We start from the raw sequence: 18,798 nt of genomic DNA, 5'->3' as shown, positions 1-18,798 counted from the left end.
GGAAGTCTAAACCCAAAGTCTGATCCACTTACACACTGTACGGGGATATTTCCACAGAGCTTTAGGAGCCCTCCTCCTAGGGAAGAGAAACAGGTGACTTTTCCCCACTAAAGTAACCCATAAGGACATTTATTTTGGTTCCAGCCCTGTGCTACGTTGCTCAGAGCTGAGCTCAGATACCCGTGAGAAGCAAAGTATTCATACTTATACATGTACACCATGAGTGGAAAATGAAGAGCAGAAAAAAAGTGAAGAGCTTTAGGTTGGAATAATACATGAAAAAATACACTCCAGTCTCAAATGATTGCATAAAAAGCAAGTTTTATGCAAGTTACAACTCTATGGAAAGCTATGTTGGGAAAGAAGATAAAAGAAGATGACTAGTCTTTGCACAATTGAGACAAACTAGGCAAACAGGATTGTCAGTGCACAGAAGACTACACAGGACTGAGGAACACTGAATTAAATCTCAACTATACTGAGTGTCGTCTACCAACTGCTTTCTAAAGCTTCTGCATTTTAACTCATTTGAAATATTACACTTTTGGCATGAAAACCTCTTTGTCTCACCAGTATCTAAGAGTCAAGTGCATTTTTGCCTGACACCAAAGTTAGCTGATAGTTACAGACTATGTAAAATTAAAATAGTTTATGTATTTTCTGAGATTGCTCAAAACTTTTGAAGCATTTTGTCAAAAAACCCTCTTTCCTACCAACTGAGGGGCAGTGCCTGGAAGTACTTCAGTGCCACCAACAATTCTCACCCTCTCTCACGTATTGGTGAGCTGAACTAAGTCCAAGCAGGACAGCAAAACGTATGACAGAGAAGGACAAAGACTACTTTGAAGAAGCACTTTAGAAAAGATAGCTAAATGTATTCACCCAGGACGAAGCAATAAAAGCCTGGAACAACTTAGACCTCTGACTTTAAAACACCAACTTCTGGAGAAATACTATTTCACTGAAAAGTCAAACGTAGCTCAGAGGGGGAAGAAAGAAATGATATTGACATTCATGAATTATCCAATTCTGTAACTTGGAGAATTGCCCATTTTTATACCTTTGGAAATCATCACGTTAAGTATTGTCACAACAGATCCCCACAGCAGTCATATTCAAAAACAATTAAAAGCATTACCTCCAAATTCTTTTCTAGCAGGTGCAGGACTCCTACCGCCTGACAGTATTTAAGAAATGAATGCAGCAATAATGAAAAATATCAATATAGTAGGAGGGAAGAAAAAGAATAAGAAAGTTAAAAATCACAAGGGTCAGTTTGTTATTAGCTAAGCTGCTCAAATGCTTCTGAATATCCCGTTTCTCTTAGTGCTCAATTGTTCACATCGTCAGATGATACAAATGAAGACTACATTAAAAACTTGGACATGATAAAACGCATATAGACTGATGCCAAAATTAAAGGAACACCAATGAATCAATGAATGCACAAGTTCATTCCTATTTTAGTTCAAATTAGATGCTATAAAAAGTGAAAATGTTGAGTAAAATCTGCTGTAAAACTTCACATTTTTAAAACTGAAAATAAGTTTTTATAAACTTATCCAACTAACAATATTTAAATGGTAAATATGCCATTATTTCTCATACTGTTATTGCTTTTAAATGTACCAATTAAACACTTCAGTTAAAAAACAGTGAGCCCCAAGTGTAATATGCAGTTTGGGTTTGCACTTTTCAAGTTCATCACACAGACTTGAAAACAAATACTCCTGAGTACCTGAAAAGGTCCCCAAATTACCTGAGGGTGGAGGTGGCCGTTGTGGAGGAGCAGGACGTGCAGGAGGAGCGACGGGGCGAGGAGGTGGAGGACGCTTTGGCTCCAGGCTCTGGGGAGGCTCCTTCTGCTGGGCACCAGTCTGGAATTCAGCTGAAGGATATGACAGACAACAACACAAAAATTAATCTCTTGGACATTCTAATCCCAGCAAAGCTTTTCTAATAGCAAGTTCTTCTCACAGAGAGGACAGGAAGTCCCCAGCCTTGGAAACAACGATCCAGAAGTTTTTGAGAGAGGGAAAACGAGGAATGAACCAATGATGAAAAGAAGCAGATTTCCTAAAAAAGTTTTTGTCTCGTGTGTTTTAATAAATTTATGCTTTTCATGAAATCCTGAACAATCTTACCAACTGCAGCAGCTCAAATTTTGATTCTGACCCCCATCTGTGAACTACGTTCTCTGGAAAAAAGTGCTACAAACGGAATTCTCAAGGCATTTGGGCAGTTAAAATAAACTCAATTAGAAGCTATTCCAAACACCATCATTGTGTTCACAGGTTCACTTCATCATTTAAAAAAAAGGCTGTGTTTAAACAGAAGTTTTCTTATTGTGGTCCCAATTTACAAATGTGCTGATCACAGTTTATACCTTGGAGCTGACAAGAGCAAGGGTTGCAAGGGTCTGTATTCTGGGAGTATGACTGGAGCGAACCAGGATTCTACAGACACTTTGCAACAGAACTTGTGTGTGGCAGTTCCAGAGGCAGTGGAGCCATGCAATACACACCATGTGTGGAAACAGGTGGTCCAGGAGTTTTTCCTGGGGCTCGGCTGGGTCTCACCGGGAGCGTGGGTCCGTCCGACAGCGTTGGGGACTGGCAGGGGCTGGAACGCGGGGAAGAGCTCGGCGAGGTTCCAAGCCCTGTACTTGACGCTGGCTGTAGGTGCTGAGGAAGGATTTCTTCCACTTCAGCACTGTAGTCATCGATGTCTCCTGAAGAACAAGCCCCAGCAAAGAGAAGTACGTAAAAACTGATTCTGGGCGTGGGATTTCATGCAAAAAAAGCCCCAGAGTTCCAAGGAATTAGCTCAGCAACCAAAGTATGATTCTGGCATCCCAAAATTATACATGAAGAATGCATATGTATTCAAACCAGCTGAAAATACTTCAAATGCATAATATATATGATAGATATATAGTAAACGTAATTATAACAGTGTGGCAACTGTGAAATTGATTAATTTAAGAAACAATCAGCTTTACAGGTTATTTCCTTGGTTTGCAATATGGAAAGCTTCACTTGTTCTCCAGAAGGTTGGGCAGGGGATTGCAAGATATCTGCTATTTCTGATAAATTCTGCTTGCAAAAGGTGGAATGGTGTTGAAAAAAAGGCTCAACGTGGATGTGCTTTTGAAGAGTAAGCTGTCAATTAAGAATATATTTAAATGTAGATGAGAGTGAAGCAGATTGTCAAGATACTGTTGGAAATAATGTGATTTCTAATCTGTTTTAGATGGGCATAAACTTGTTAGGTATTTAGATATGCATTAAATTAACCACATTATTTAGGACTGTAAGCATTTCAAAATAAGGAGTGCTTTATCTCAACAAACCTTCCATATCATAGTCTGCAGTAACCTCAGCATCTTCACAAAGTAAAGTGGAGCTTGTTGATGAAGGCAGCCCAATATTAATCTTCTCTAGATTCATTTCATCTTCCAAACTTCTGATCCAATCTGGATTTTTCAAGTTGATGTTTATAATCCTTCCTTGTAGCTGAATTGCCAAAAAAGGTATGCACAAAATAGACGTTTTTAAGAGGAGGAATATTAAGGCTCAGCATTTTAGATTTAAAATGAAAAAAAAAAAATTCCTGAAAATACCACAAATAAGGTTATCAGAATTCCTGCAACTAAACAAAAATCATTCTGCTTTTCACTTCATTTTGGTAAGTAACTACATTTATGTAATTTAAACTGTTCATTACCACCATTTAATATTTGTTTTTGTAGAAAAACTAACAACTCATCTCCTAGGGTTCTCTTTTTCAATTCATCAGGAAGCTTCCGGTTTCTTTACTCTGACAGAAACACTATTCTTCATAATGAAAAACAGACTTGCTCATAAACAACATGAATAAAGTCATTTTTAGAGGATGGCACAGAGCAGGTCTTCATTCTGCAAACTGACATTCTACCCTGAGCCCCCTTCCTTTCTGAGCCTGCCAGTGACACCTCAGCAGATCCAAGGATCCATGTGTAAACATCAGGCATTCCAAGTCTAACAGCCACAGACGAGTAAAAATTTGAACGTCAGAAGTTAAATTTTCACAAAGATGAAATCCTGGCCCCATAGAAGTCCATGCGAGCTGAAATTCTGACATTTTTCAGAGTTCGCAGTAGAGAAGTGCTAAGTTTTTAATAACTGCAGGCTATGAATATGTTAAACTGGTTCATTCTAGAAAATAAACTCTGCTTTTTAAATAATAAAAAGCACCCCAAACCCCTCATTTGATGAAGATGCCCCTCAGTAGGAGATCTTGATTTGTCTAACAGTACTCCTCCTAAAAATAAATTGAGTTTGATACTTCTTTTATGTGGCTTTTGAAACTCAACATACTGGTATGAGGCTATTAAAAAAAAAAAAAAAAAGAAAGAAAAGATGCAACAGTCTAGTACGGAACAGAACAAACAAAAAATCCAATCCACACAAGAAGACTTAAAAAACCTGGATTTTCTCTTGCTATACGAAGGTTCAGTCATGTTTACATTACCTCAATGCCATTCAAATTCATAACACTCAAAGCAGAGCTTCCTTCCAAAAATGTTACCCACATCTTGTCTTCCACAAACCTGCAAAATTAATTGGAAACAATAATCAGCAAAATACCACAACACTTAATAGTGCAATTGCCAGGTTAGTGAAAATGAAACATCCTCATTTTCAGTTCATTTGAAACTACTAACCTAATTCTAGAATACAAAATTTATATGAAATTCTCAAAAATAAGAGTACCTGGGAGAATCATGTCTGAAAACGGAGACACATACAGGTATGTAAAATGAATTCTAGAGACATTTAAGTTCAAATACAAATGTTAAAAACGAAACAGATCATCTAAGGAAGTAACTGTATTCAGGAAATTGGTGGGAACAATGAAGATGCATTTTGGACTTGCTCCAACAGTTCCAAGTCCAGATAGGACAAGGTGGGGGGAAGGGCTTCCCACTGCCAGAGGGTAAGATGGGATACCGGGAAGAAATTCTTTCCTGTGAGGGTGGGGAGGCCCTGGCACAGGCTGCCCAGAGAAGCTGTGGCTGCCCCATCCCTGGAAGCATCCGAGGCCAGGTCACAGCAACCTGGTCTAGTGGAAGGTGTCCCCATGGCAGCAAGTGTGACTGGATGATCCCTTTCAACCCAAAACATTCCATGATTTTCTAAGTAGAGATTAAAAGTAAGAAGTTTTTTTTTAACCTTATAAGTATAACTTCACCATAGCTTGCAAATTTTTGAAGAAGATCATCAATCAAGTTATCATCAAAATAGTTTTCTTCTGCTGAAGAACTTCTGATGGAGACCATCACAGTACCATCAGGTGGTCCTTGCATTGCAATCACCTCCTTATACACTTTTTGTCTCTCTTCTGCTTCAATTTCAAATATGTCGATGTCAATCAGTGCAACCACAGGCCTTGGAAAAAACAGACAAGAAAATCCTGTCAGCAGAGTATCTGAGCAACAAAATACACAGCATGAAGATTAAATCTTAGGAAGTAATGTATAAAATTAAACTGGAACCTGTGATCAGATGTTTTCAGCTCTGCTCTTCCGTAGTGCAACAAAGTGCCAGGATTCCACGTATAAGGGACATTACTGTCACTGTGAAAACTTGCATTCAGGAGATCCAGGTCTTCAGCTACAATCAGCAGTGAAAACAAAAGAGGAAAAATACAGCGATTGAAAGGATGTGCTACTTGTAGAAAGTAAAAACACAGGAAGTAAATCCAAATTGAGTGCCTCCTACAGAACCCCCCTCCCCACCCCAAGTTTCTTTTGCACTCCTCAAATGACAGTAATTGGGATCTGATTCATGGCCCTTTGTTCAGCCTCACTGCATTTACTGAAGGTCTGTTAACAAGTGTTCTGTCTCCTAATGAGCCAGGGACAGGAGCTCAGCATCACCGGCACTGTTAACATCACTAAATGGATCCTCTAAGTCACTTAAAGAGCATTTTAAACAACTGAAGGAAACCCTCAAACCTGATCTGTCAAACGGCCATTTTCTTCTCCTCCAAAGGATCCGATCTGTCCACGCTGGTGTGCGACACTTTTCACTGGTGTCATAGTCATCAGAGAACAGATCATATTTGTATGTAGGGGCAAAATTGATTTTCCCTTCCAGAAATCCCCTAAAAATCTGTAAGCAACAGAAGACAGAAAGAGATGGGAAACAGCTTGAAACGAATCAGAATTCTCTATTCTAACACTGAGAACCTGTATAAACACCTCAAAACAAAACAAAAAAACCTGTTATTTGTTAATATGGATTCTTCTCCACATTTTATCTACCTTAAAACATTTGACACTATGACTAAATAGTGACCCAGACAATCACCAATGAACAGAAGTATGCCAGCAGTTACATCTTTAAGCCCAGGCCCACAAGCAATCTACTGTTCCTTCAATGTCATTACCAACTGGAGGTCACCCAGAACACCCATGCTTTAACATGGCATTTTAATCTGGTGCTTAGATGTTCCTGTGTCAGCAAAAGTTGGGGATTAAGGTTTATATTTTATCTATCTGAACATGTCAAATGTTCTTGCAAATTCACAGACTCACACCCTGGTTTGGGTTGGAAGGGGCCCTAAAGATCATCCAGTTCCAAGCCCTTGCCACGGGGTCACTAGAGCAGGTTGCTCAGGGTGCCACATAACCTGGCCTTGAACACTTCCAGGGAGAAGTTGACACAAGATGCCCCCTCAAATAAGCAGGAGGTTAAAAAAAAAAAAAAAAGGAAAAAAATGGAGTCCTTAATACATTCAATGTATTCAAAGTGAGCTTCTCACTCATTAAGTGTTTAAACTGGACACAAGGTAAAACCCTTCAGCTAACTCAGCCAGCTCCATTCTTGAGTTCAACCTTGTATGAGCAGCTTTCCTTCACTTCAGAGAGCTGTAAAATAGAAATCTAACTTGGATCTTACAGTCGAATCTGCATCAAGTCACAGGCTAACCTGCTTTTCTTGTCAGAAATACAATTTGAAATCCAGTGAATTTAAAAGCCAACGTCAGAAGATCAATGTCAGAATGCTAGAAGTTCCACAACTTCTGAGACAATTAATTTGTTTGCCTTCAGTAATTATTTTCTAGCCTACTTTTACAGAGCAAGTTGCTATGTAAACACCTTCCCTGAGCAGCAGGTATAGGGGTGAACCTGCCACAGCCATGGAGCTCCCCCAGGGAGCTGCTTCTACCCAGCCAGCAGCTTCTAAATCATGGAATATCAACCCAACAGTGCAATGCTATTCCTGCTCCCCAGGCAGGAGTCCTTTTCATATTCTGGTAGCTTCCATAGATTTCTCCAGCTTTATAACTGCTGGAGGTGTCTCCAAAACCTTTACACCTCTTGTTTTGATCCACTGAACAGACAATCAATGCCGTCTGCCCATGTGAACGTACATCTTGCTTTCTCTAGGAAACAGCTGTTACAAAAAAAAAAAAAAAAAAAAAACCCAAACGAAAGAGAATAAAAATATCCAGTGTTTTGCCTCCTGTTCTGGTGCACAAGATACCAGCACAAATGGAAGGGAACTCTAAACCAGCAAAAAGCACTGCTTGTGATCAAAGTGCTGGCGAGCAGAATGAACCAACAGTAGAGGACTGTCACTCATTTTACCATCTCCAGCCTTCCCACACAGAGCTGCAAAGAGAGACCAAGAAACCCTACAAATCTAAAAGCTGTAGCTTTCTTCAGACTTTGTTACTGTGTTTTCTTTGCAAGTAAGAAGGCTGCCATTTGGACTATTCCCAAGAGTAACAGCATTAGACGTATTACAATTGAACTAAAGAGTAACGTTGCCAAACATGACAAATATTCTTTTAAAATAGTTGCATCAGATAAAAAGAAAAATACGGTAATTAGAAAACTCCAGGCTGAGGATAGAGATTTACAGGATCATCATAGAATTACTAAAACCAGTAAGAAGAATGAAGTATTCTCAAGCATGGTGACCTTTGAACATACCTGTCCAGAGTTTTTTTGATTGATAAGCTGGTCTCCTGCTATGAGGGGATCCCAGTTCTGTTGTCGTATTAGGTCCTTCACCTCCTCATTGGGCAAATCTATTCGATAATTGAAGTCCCCACACCAAAAAATATAGTCATGGGAAAAGAGCATCCTTCCCTGTACAACAGCAGCACACACTGGAGTTAAAAACAACCGAGTGACAAATTTACTACTTCCAGGTTCAGAAATTCAGTTTTTAGCTGTGAAGCATGTATAATTCCAGGGTTTAGAGTGAGAACTTTTACGTCCCCCTTTGTTTTGATTTTTTCACTGCCCATAAGTAAAACCAAGCAGATACACTGGCAGCTTGAAATAGCAGCATTTAGGAAACAGCTGGATATGGTACTTGCTAGGAAAACTGAAACACGACAGTGGGGACAAATTTAGGAAGTAAAAAAACCCCTGTAAAATAAGATGTAAGACTCCTGCACAGTGCCACAGAAATTAACAAACGACAGTTTGATGACAAAATTTAAAACAGCTTTAAGTCTCAAGGAAGCATTTTGTTGCACTGATAAAATTTTCACCTTGGTGTTTATGAGAACACAGCATAGAATCACTCCTGTGTACTGAAAACAGGGCTGTTTCCCAGCGATTTTTTTCTCATAGGTGATTGTCTCCTGGGCCTACAAAAGTTCTACTGCATGTCAAGGATCTGCAAGGTCTCTTTCCTATGCGAAGTCCTTGATTTCAAATGCAAGTCAACTCATGTTCCATCATCTCCATCATTACACTGGAAAGGTCTATTCTTTCTGCAGTCTTCTATTTTGCTAAATAAACATTGTGGGAACTCAATTATCTCTGAGATCTCTAACCCAAGGAAATCTGATTTCCACAGGAATCTGGGGAAGGGGGAAAATGCAAATGGAGCTTTGGGATGACACTTCTAGAGCTCCAAGCACTTCACTTCTCATTTGTTATGGAATTTGAACACTGTGCTTACCATTGGAAAACCAAGCTTGCGAGATATTTCTACAAAGTCTTCATTTCTCTCCTTGACTTGGGATTGCCCTGCAGCAAAATGACTACACACAAAGCAAAGGCTGGAGGTATGGAACAGCATCCGAATGGCCACTGCACCTTTGTTCCCAGTGGCTCCTCCCATGCCAGTCTTGACAGTATCAACAGCAACATCCCTGAAATAGTGAAACAACTATTAAACATTCCAGTAACCTGGCACAGACTGCTCCGAGTGTGACACTGGGCTGGGAGGGACACATTGTTCTTCCAGCCACAGGGCTAGTTTTAACGAGTTCCAACAGCCACTGAGCAGTAACAGGATAAAACCTCAGCTTTTCAAGCTCCCTGGGCAACCAAGGAGGCATTTAAAAACTAAGATAAAAGAACTTAAACAACTGCTTCACCAGAAGGTGGAACAGCTCTTTCAGAGCCCCACATGGCTCTGAGGGCATTTGGGTGTTATCCTGCAACAGAAAGCAAGCTGACGGTGCCCCAAGCTGGAGCCAGCTGTGCTCACTGACCTGATAAAGGGAGCATGCTGGGGCCTGATGAACACGAAGAGGCAGACGCCCACCAGCTGCTCTGAAGCCAGCAGCACGTACTTGTAATCTCTGGAGATGGTCTTCTGCAGCTCAGCAGCCCAGAGCTTCTGATTGGTGGTGCTGGCAGTGAGATTAAAAACACCAGGTTCGAAATAAACAAAACTGAGCAGGTTTCTAGCTGGTGATTGAGCTGACTAAACTACATTCAAGAACCTCAAGTAAACCTTGAGGAAGTAAACCAAAGCCAAGTTGCAAATGGTGCTCAAATCCCTCCCCAGCAGACACACAGGTTCTAGACTGTCATGACATAATTGTTTCACATTCAGCCTCTACAAATGCTGCCTCACTTTTCCCAACACCACAGACAACTTTAGGAGCCATGGCTATCTTTCCTGTATTTATGAGCCTAGACTAGAGGAGCAAAACCTAAGAATTGTTTTAGGGAGTTACTTCCTAGCCTAGAGCTCAATCGATAAAACAGGTGTCCACAGTCTCAGATCAAGAAGAAACATCCTTAGAGACCTAACAGACTATGGTTTTCAGAGCCAGCACTGGACAGAAATGAAAAATATCAGGCCTGGAAACAGCATTAACTACACGTATGGTGAAAACAGGGGATGACAGGCTAACACTTGGTACCCAAAAGACAAAAATCCGCACAAAGGCTACAGCATTATAGGCTTCAGGTGCTCTTCCCAATGAGTTAAACCTTCCCTAACACCAGGAAATAATGCAAAACAGGCAGAGAAAACAATGGACAAAGGGAATATGGTGCTAGGACTACACACACATTTATCATTGGTATCACCCACCACTGAGAAAAATGTATTTCCATGACCCAGTCTGCTAGGAGTGAAAAATCCCAACTCCACAATAACATATCCATGCAATATATGGGATGGCAGTGAAAACCAACAGTGTGGAAGGAAGCCTTCCTTTAAACAGATCACAATCTGATACAGAACAGCATACCAACAACACGTGCTTTTGAGAAGATTTTCACGGGATTTGTTGTTCCCAGCAATACAAAACACAGGAACTGCAGAACACTGCGAGCACTGGAGAAACCAAAATTTCAAATAACACGTGACTTAAAAAAGGTGATTATCAGCCAAACTAGTACTGTGTGGATTGGATCACCCACCTGGCATTCACAATGTTTCCTGCATTTAACTCCACCATTTCTTCAAATCCAATGGCAAATATGTCCACAGGTTTGCTTTTGCGATCTCGAGGTAAATATGGAAAGAGTTAATTCTTGTTTCTAATTAACTTAAGAATGAAGACCTCACATACATATTCATTTTAAGAAAGAAATTCCTTATTTGGAAAAAAATTCCTCCCTGTGAGGGTGGGGAGGCCCTAGGCTGCCCAGAAAACCTGTGTCTGTCCCATCCCTGGAAGTGTCCAAGACCAGGTTGGACGGGGCTCAGAACAACTTGGGCTAGTGGAAGGTGTCCTTGCCCGTGGCAGGGGTTGAGACTGGATCATTAAGGTCCCTTCCTACACAATTCTACAATTCTGTGGTATCTGTTTCAATGTTTGTGATCTACTTAGAAAAATCACAGTTTTCAGGAAAAACTCATGACAGAACACAAATCCTACCTTGGAATTCATGGATCCCAGCCAATTTTGGTGCATCCAGAAGCCAGTCAGTGAGGGTTTGATTTCTGAAGGCAATACTTCGAAACTGCTTCCCCCCATTGACGTTCCATGTCCCAACACAGACTCGGATTTTTTTCGGTTTTGCATACTTGTAGAAGTTCTCACACATGCTCTTCAGTACTTTTACAGATGCTGCAAAAACATTTGAAAAGACATTATTTTCGTAGTGAATGATTCTTCAGAAAACTCGGCAGTGAGATCTTTCCAAAGTGCACAAAGTTAAACTGTGAAAGCACATGGAATGCAGCTTTCCCAGGGGAAAATACCCTTAGAGACACATTACTTGTGTGGGTAAGACACTGACTGAAAACCAGCAGTGATTTGTTCAAAATTATATAGAGAAAAAGAATACACGAAGGAAACAATTTCCACGTTTTATAAATATCTGTTGTTCTTTCACCTCATCTGTGACTCTCTAAGGAAACCATAATTTTTCATACATACCAACAAGGGTATCTACCTCATTTTCACAGATTAAATTTATGAAATCCAATCTCTGTTACAGAGCCAACTTGCAGATACATTCGTTTTTGGAAGTGTAAAAGTGGCTGATACACTACAAGTAACAAAATAGAGAAAGGTACATTATTTTATCGTATCACAGTATGCCTATTTAAACCACAAATCTCAATTATTTTTAGGTCAGCTGAATTCCTAAAGAGCTGCTTTAGTGAGGACAGTAGGCTGGGATTCAAAATAATTAAACTCACTTCTCTGTCCCATCAGCCTTTACCTGTGCCTTGTTTTTATCTGCCAGATGGAGAGAGAGGAACAACCCATCTGTACAGGACATTGTGAGAAACACAGAAAGAAAAAAGCTGGTTCAACGGTCAGGTACTTTACCTAAGCAATATTAATTTACCTATTTTGAATGTTCTCATGGTTATCAGACTCCAAAAGAACAACATAAACAATATTAGATGGAATTCTTCCCTTCACTTGTCGCTGCCTAGAAAAATACGCAGTTGCTGGAAACAGTATTTTCATTTAAATCCCCAAAATGAGATCATTAGTGAGCTGCTGTTATCTTTTCAGTTATTCTTTCTAAGTTTATCATCTTGGCTACCTGGTTAAAACAAAAATCAGGTATTCTCTCTCCCTACTGGGTTTGACAAAAACTGGAAGCAAGAGAGGAAAATATATTGTGTTTGTTGGCTGTGAACTCTTTCCCTGCTGAACAAATCACACACCCATAAACGGGCCAATCACACAGAAAAGACAGTGAACTGGTTGGCGTCTCCTTGGGGTGCTCCAAGCAGATCATACTTGGGATCATGCTTTCCTCATGAAAATACAGGGCAATGCAGTCTAGAAGACAGTAAGGAGCCAACAGGGTACTTGAGCCCTCCAGGCAAGAGCCAAATACCACATCTGCTTCTGACCCACACCCCAGGTGACTCCAGCCAGGAACTCGAGCACATGCCCAAAAGGCCACAGAGTGTCAAGGACAGGAGCTACCTCAGCACCCGGCCACTGAAGGGAAAACAATCCCAGAAGTGCTGTCACCACAACACATCCAAGAACCCAAATCAGCCGAAGGGCTGGCTGAACCCCAGGAACCCAAACTGGTGTCGTAGGCAGCTGTGCAGGCCTGCAGAGATGAGCCTTTGCAGCACTCTGAGCAAGCTGAATAGCAGAGTTTGGTGGTTTCTCATCTCTGGTTCCTTCTTTCTCTTTTGAAAATTTAGTAGATTTCAGCTTCCTTTTAGGCACTCCAAATCATTCAGTTGCTATACAGAAGCTTTTAAGAAAAGCTGCAAAACTCAATTATTGCCTATTTGACTCCTGATGTTGTTATGAGACCCTAATGTGAAAAGCCTTACCGGGTTAGACTCTAACTTTAGAACTGAACAGACAACAAGCTTATAGCAAACAAAAAATTGATATCTTTAAACTAGCAGTCTTCCTAAATTGTAGAATGACTCCTTTTATAAATTAGAGTAATTAAAAATAAAAATTTCTACTGCTTTCCAAAATATTGAGTGAACCAAGTGCTTTTCAGGGCTCCTGAGACCATGATTTTTCTACATATTTCTAGTTATTTATCTCTTCAGCTAAATTGTGCCTCACTCTCCAACATCAGAAATCCAATCAGTTACATCTTCTGTTATTTTGCAGCAAAAATACTTCGGCTGCTGCTCTTACTAGGCAAGCAGAAATTTGGAAATCAGTTCTACAAAGGAATCGTTAATTTAAAATTCTCTTTGGGATATTCCATGCAACTGAACTTGATGGAACTGTTTTACTGCTACATCCAAATTCCTGTAGGAATATTTCAATATATGCAATTTGTACCCAGGTGAAACCCTGAAATGCTAAAAACCAGTTGATTTATAACTCCTACAAAAATAGGTATTCTAATAAATAATAAAAATATAAGAATAACAATAATAATTTATAAATGAATAAAAATAGTTGACTCCTCTTTCGGAGTTGGAAGGTAATACCATCAGTGAGAGTGTGACCGGTCATTCCAATAAACACTTGGTTACACTGACTAAATGCCAGTGAATCACTCAATTTCAGACATACATTACTTGTGACTCAGATTTCATTCTTTAGATACTCCCTAAGAGTTAAGTAGGTAGAGTAAAACACATATAGGAAAAGCAAAACTGGCACATGTAAAGGCCATTTAAATTTGCTCAGCATGCAATAAAATGTGAATAGAAGAGATTAGAAATATTTTATTTTAAATAATGTGTTCTGGGAACAAGAACACGAGGTGCTGCACAGCTGACTAGTTTCCTGCACAAATACATGCATGTGGAGCCTTCTAGCAGCAATTAAGATGAAATAACGAATTGTACTGAAGAATTTGACCTCTTATCCTAAACAAAGCAAAAAATACAGAAGCTTCCAAATAAAAAGGGAAATTCCTTTACAGCCAGAACATTTGCAAAAATAAACCCCTGCAAATTGGTTACCTCATTTCCTAACTTGCACCCAAGTTCAACTGCAACATTTTTCAGCTCCTCGATTCTCACTTTTCTTGGATTAAAGGATGTTAGGACACAGGAATGTCAGACCCAAACACCACCAGGAAAATGTGAGCCCACAGCCAAATATTACACAGACAAAAGAAAAGCCAGAGGACAACGACCGCTGGTCAGGTATTTACAGCTTATTTTACTGTACTATACTATACCTGATTGTAATGATTGCTCTGAAACTACGGATGCAGTAAGAGGAAAACAAGAAAAAATTAGTCAAATAAGTCATTGCTTTTCAGGATTTTCCAGCAATGTGTGAGAAAACATGCTGTTAATATACAGTTTATTACACATAACCATTTGCATCAGTTAAAGCACACGTTTTATGCTGCAAAATCTACAAAGTTTCACAACAGGATTAGCAAATTCTCTTTTCCTTCTTCATTAATAAGGGATTCACACAGGTTGAAGTACCCCACTAGTTAACTTGCCACCTAGCAGAGAATGCAGAGACATCTCGGGGAAGAGGGATTAATGCTCCTCAGCTGTCAGGAGCTGCGAACGTGGAAAGGGCAGCTTACATTCGCAGGAAAAGTGAGAAGAAATGAAAACAAATTTTAACTAATTTTGAGGTAAGGTCAATTTAGCAGGTTTCAGATATAAGAAAAGTTACAATAACATGAAACCTTGTGCTAAACAAATGGGACAAAACTACTCGGATTCCACATCAGATGAAGGTGTGGACCCTCGAGATGAAGACTACAACTTGGCAATGATTTTCTTCTAGAGACAGAGATTTTCGCTGACGCTTTGACATACTCTTCCTCATTCTAGGTTGAGATGGGCTGGGGGGAAGGAAAAAAAAATGAAAAGGAAAATTTAACGATGTTATTAATCCCTAAAAATTGCAGTAACCCAGAACATTATTACTCGGGATCTTGGAAACAAGACTCAAATTTAAGTTCCTTCTTTGCCCAAATACGAGCTCCTGTATTTTTTATGTCCCAGGAGAGGACTGAACCCAGCCCTACAACTGAGCCACTGTTTTCTTGTCCACCAGACCTGCAGAAGATGGGATTGACTGCAGTCCGGGGGACCACAGAGGCTACATCTCTTTGGGGATGCAGGATTCTGGTTCAGTACCCTGTTCTCATGAGGGGAACCACCTTCCTGGTACCAAACCCTCAAGACTCATGTGGCTGCTCTGCACAAGCAGAGTTTCTTATCAAAATATCTCTGGTTTTGATGCAGAACTTCACCCACAAATCATACACAGGTAAAGAAATTTCTGCAGCACATTAGTTTGCCACTATTAGTAAAGCAGAAGTAACTTTCGTCTTTTAGTAAGCCAAAAGAACATAAAATAGCATTTATACTTTCCAACAGTGCTTTGAAAACAAACTCTATACAGCTTTTTTACACCAAATAGTTATCAGAGATTAAAATCCTGAAAGACACATACCGCGTAAACTGCTGGTGGTTAAGAGAGCCCGTGCTTTATCTGCTAAATCACTATTTAGGGTATTTCCCAATAACAAAACATCAATGGCCTCCTGCTTGGAGCTATCAAAAAAGTTATTTTGGATCGTTCTGGTCACAGAACGAGCACCATCCTTCAGCTTTCCAGCCTGTTAGAGAGGAACACGTATAAAATATTTTATGTCGGACACTGCTCATAATACATTGGCAATATTCAGTAGCACATATGTAAACTGTGTTAATGATTTTAAGGGCTAAGGCAATTTTCTTCTTTAAGTGTTAAATCAAATTGTCTGAGCCTACTGTGCTACATGTGCTTTCCCCCCACCCCCAAATGGTAAACACAGTAATACCTACAAGGCGTATCTAACAAGCAGATTTAAATTAAACTAAATAAAATAAAATGCTGCAGGGAGGGGAATTTTTTTTTTTTCCTAAACCCATGGTCTTGAAAAATTAATTTGATACAGTGCCATGTTTAGACCACGACAGGGATTTTGGGCTTTTCCCCAAACAGTGAGAGATGAGCAAGTGCTCGAGTCCAAATACCATGATACATGAAGGTATATGTTTATGCACATAGGAATTCAGAAGTCACATTCTGGAATAACCATGTTAAAAAAACGAGAGAGAGCTTCAACTTAAGACCCCTTAACTTGTTGAAAGAACATGCAAAGTCTCATGCAGTATCCCAGAAGGAACACAGACACTAATCCATGGCTACAGACACACCCGGACACCGTCTCCGCACACTCTGGCCTGACTAATTCGCATGGCAGAGGAACAGTGTCCACAGCTGGGCTAAACAAGAGTCTCCAGAAAAATGTGCTGCTGCTGCAGATGGACCCGAAGGTCACACAGACCTAAAGGATAATGTAACTAACATGTAATGCAGTCTCATACTCAATTCCAAACCTCACAGTGCTGACGTGGGCACACAAAACCACCATTCTGATTACACATGCTGTTGCATGTACTTTGCCTGTGAGGTGTCTGTAAACACACACTACTGCAGGTACATGAAATACAGACTGTGATCCATCAGGGATGCTGCATGGGATTGTGTCATTATAAAAAAATACTCCCAAGTTTACAGCTTGCATTGCCCATGAAAGCCTATTAAATGCATGTGAAAAGAAGGTAAAAGCTTAATAAAACTACCCTAGGATTTAGTTCTATGAATTGTGCTAGACAAGACAGAAGCTACTCTTTTGGCAAGGCTAAGTGGAAGTAAATTGACACCATGACTTTTGGCAGACAATGGGGATGAGGTGCAGAGAGCACTCTACTGCAACAGGATTTTGATAGGATATGCTCCCTTCCTGGCAGACAATGTACAACTGATGATCCAAAACCACACTCACCATTCACATATCAGGCAATTAATTGAAAGGAACCCAGAGAAAGCAAAAAAAAAGAGCAAGTAAGGAGTTAGATGTAACGAGCATTGTAATACTTTAAAAAGAACTGGTTTTCAGTATAGAAATGTATATTAACACGTTTAGGGTTAAAATAATTTTCTCCTATGTGAAATTTCTGCAATTTTACTTCTAAGTACCCTTGGGCTTTGAAGAATCAAACTGACAAGTAAGAAATGGAACAATTTCAAGCATCAAACTTTTCATCTGAGAAACGAGAATGCAACTTAAAAACTGCATTTTAAAGTATATACTGAGAGTACTCAAAAACATACTGCGTCATGTGCATTGAAACAAGAGCGAGTATTGCATGGCTTTGCAAGCATTAAAGATCCTCTCTGAATAGACAAGATTTGTGTCAGAGATGCTGGGTATGATTTATGAGATGTGATACTAATTAGAGCTGTCCCGGGGCAGGGATCCAGCATCATTCTAAAGACAGCAGAGTAAATGTACTGTCGTGGTTTAACAGTCTGGAACCAGGACATCTACTCTATGTTTTAAACATTAGAAATGGAAATGTAAATACATTAAATGCATTTTTTAAAGTAAAAAAAAAAAACAAACAAATAGCCAAATGAACTAGATGAAATAGAAAACTATTAATTTAGGAAAAGGAATTAAGAAGGTTGAATGGCAAAGTCAAGACGGAGACACTCCATAAAATACTTACTGCTGTTTTCCTGGCAGTCTGGGTGACATTTTTGTGAGAAAATAAAACTAAACATCTTGAACCAAATTCCACTCTATAGTAAAATACAAGCAATTCCCAAATGAAGAAGTCTTGTATGCATCAGTCAAGGGGCAGAATAAGCAACAAGTTTATCTGAGCTCTTTTCTTCTTATGTGTTTTGCTGTGATACCTCCTACATGAGCAGAGAAGGACCCTGGCACAGTGTGAATGAACAAATGATGGAAAATCCAAAACAGTTGGCTATGGGTACATCGGCTATAACATGGAATGAAAAGCAGCACATTCTTCAGCAGAAAGAACAATGTGAAAAGATGTTTTTGAAGGAACTAAAGGCAAAAATTGCTACAGTTCAACATTTGTCTTGACAGGTATCACTTGGCAAGGGACAGGATTAAGGAAACAAAAAAGCAACATTTTGAGGAAAAAAACCCAAAAGACAGCATTAGAACATGGGAACAACCCAGGCATCAACCAAGACAAAACAAGCTGAAGAGAAACATTACACCGTCATGGAACACAGAACTGTTGTCACAGCGTTAGAAAGCAGGGTAGAAATGAAATTTGTGGTGTTTTCAGTAACTGCAGAACTAAAAAGAAAAAGCTGGACAAACATTCAAACAAAACCCATCAGCTACAACTTGTTTAGCATTAACACTATTAAACACTAAAACCACAAACAACATCATATCAAACACACTTGAAAAGGAGATACAGTGAATGAAATAACAGCAGAGGCACAGAGAGAAACGTGAAAAGAATCAAAAGAAACTAAAGCCAATTTGACTATACACTTTTCCGAACTATGTTCTAAAGAAATTGAAGATTTGAGCCTTATCCTTTACACAGAATGGTGTTATCTGCGAGGCAGGAGCGCGCCTAGGAAGGGATGTACAGGAACGTGACCTGCTTATCAACAGAACCAACCATTTGAAGTTAATTGTTTCAGTTGGTTGCCTTTTGGTTGGGATTGTTTTAGGATTACAAAGAACACATTTTTTTAAGAGAGAATCTTGCCATTGCTATATTAATGGCAGAATTTATTAAAACCCATAGTGAACACTGCTAAAACATTTGAAAAGAT

The 18,798-nt window shown here is 39.6% G+C and overlaps 1 protein-coding gene across 18 annotated transcripts in view; it reads right to left on the bottom strand.

The window, feature by feature from the left end:
* Nucleotides 1–18,798, bottom strand: part of SYNJ1 (synaptojanin 1) — a 49,982-nt gene that overhangs the window by 12,897 nt on the left and 18,287 nt on the right. For 7 of the 18 annotated variants that reach the window (XM_039554435.1, XM_039554491.1, XM_039554485.1 and 4 more), the window contains 15 exons: nt 15,589–15,754; nt 14,342–14,365; nt 11,134–11,325; nt 10,673–10,757; nt 9,508–9,648; nt 8,970–9,162; nt 7,985–8,143; nt 5,999–6,155; nt 5,537–5,654; nt 5,214–5,429; nt 4,513–4,591; nt 3,353–3,515; nt 2,525–2,731; nt 1,760–1,888; nt 1,139–1,177 (listed from right to left, as the gene is read on the bottom strand). In XM_039554435.1, coding sequence (XP_039410369.1) covers nt 1,139–1,177; nt 1,760–1,888; nt 2,525–2,731; nt 3,353–3,515; nt 4,513–4,591; nt 5,214–5,429; nt 5,537–5,654; nt 5,999–6,155; nt 7,985–8,143; nt 8,970–9,162; nt 9,508–9,648; nt 10,673–10,757; nt 11,134–11,325; nt 14,342–14,365; nt 15,589–15,754 — 2,068 coding nt within the window. Of the gene's footprint in view, nt 1–1,138; nt 1,178–1,759; nt 1,889–2,524; nt 2,732–3,352; nt 3,516–4,512; nt 4,592–5,213; nt 5,430–5,536; nt 5,655–5,998; nt 6,156–7,984; nt 8,144–8,969; nt 9,163–9,507; nt 9,649–10,672; nt 10,758–11,133; nt 11,326–14,341; nt 14,366–15,588; nt 15,755–16,969; nt 18,784–18,798 lie in introns of those variants that run through there. The other 11 variants (XM_039554508.1, XM_039554509.1, XM_039554445.1 and 8 more) reach the window with 5 other exon arrangements.

Source organism: Corvus cornix, chromosome 1 (assembly GCF_000738735.6).
Source record: "Corvus cornix cornix isolate S_Up_H32 chromosome 1, ASM73873v5, whole genome shotgun sequence".
NCBI classification, from domain to species: domain Eukaryota; kingdom Metazoa; phylum Chordata; class Aves; order Passeriformes; family Corvidae; genus Corvus; species Corvus cornix.
The sequence above is the reverse complement of the archived record's forward strand: the minus strand, read 5'-3'. Positions and strand labels throughout refer to the sequence as shown.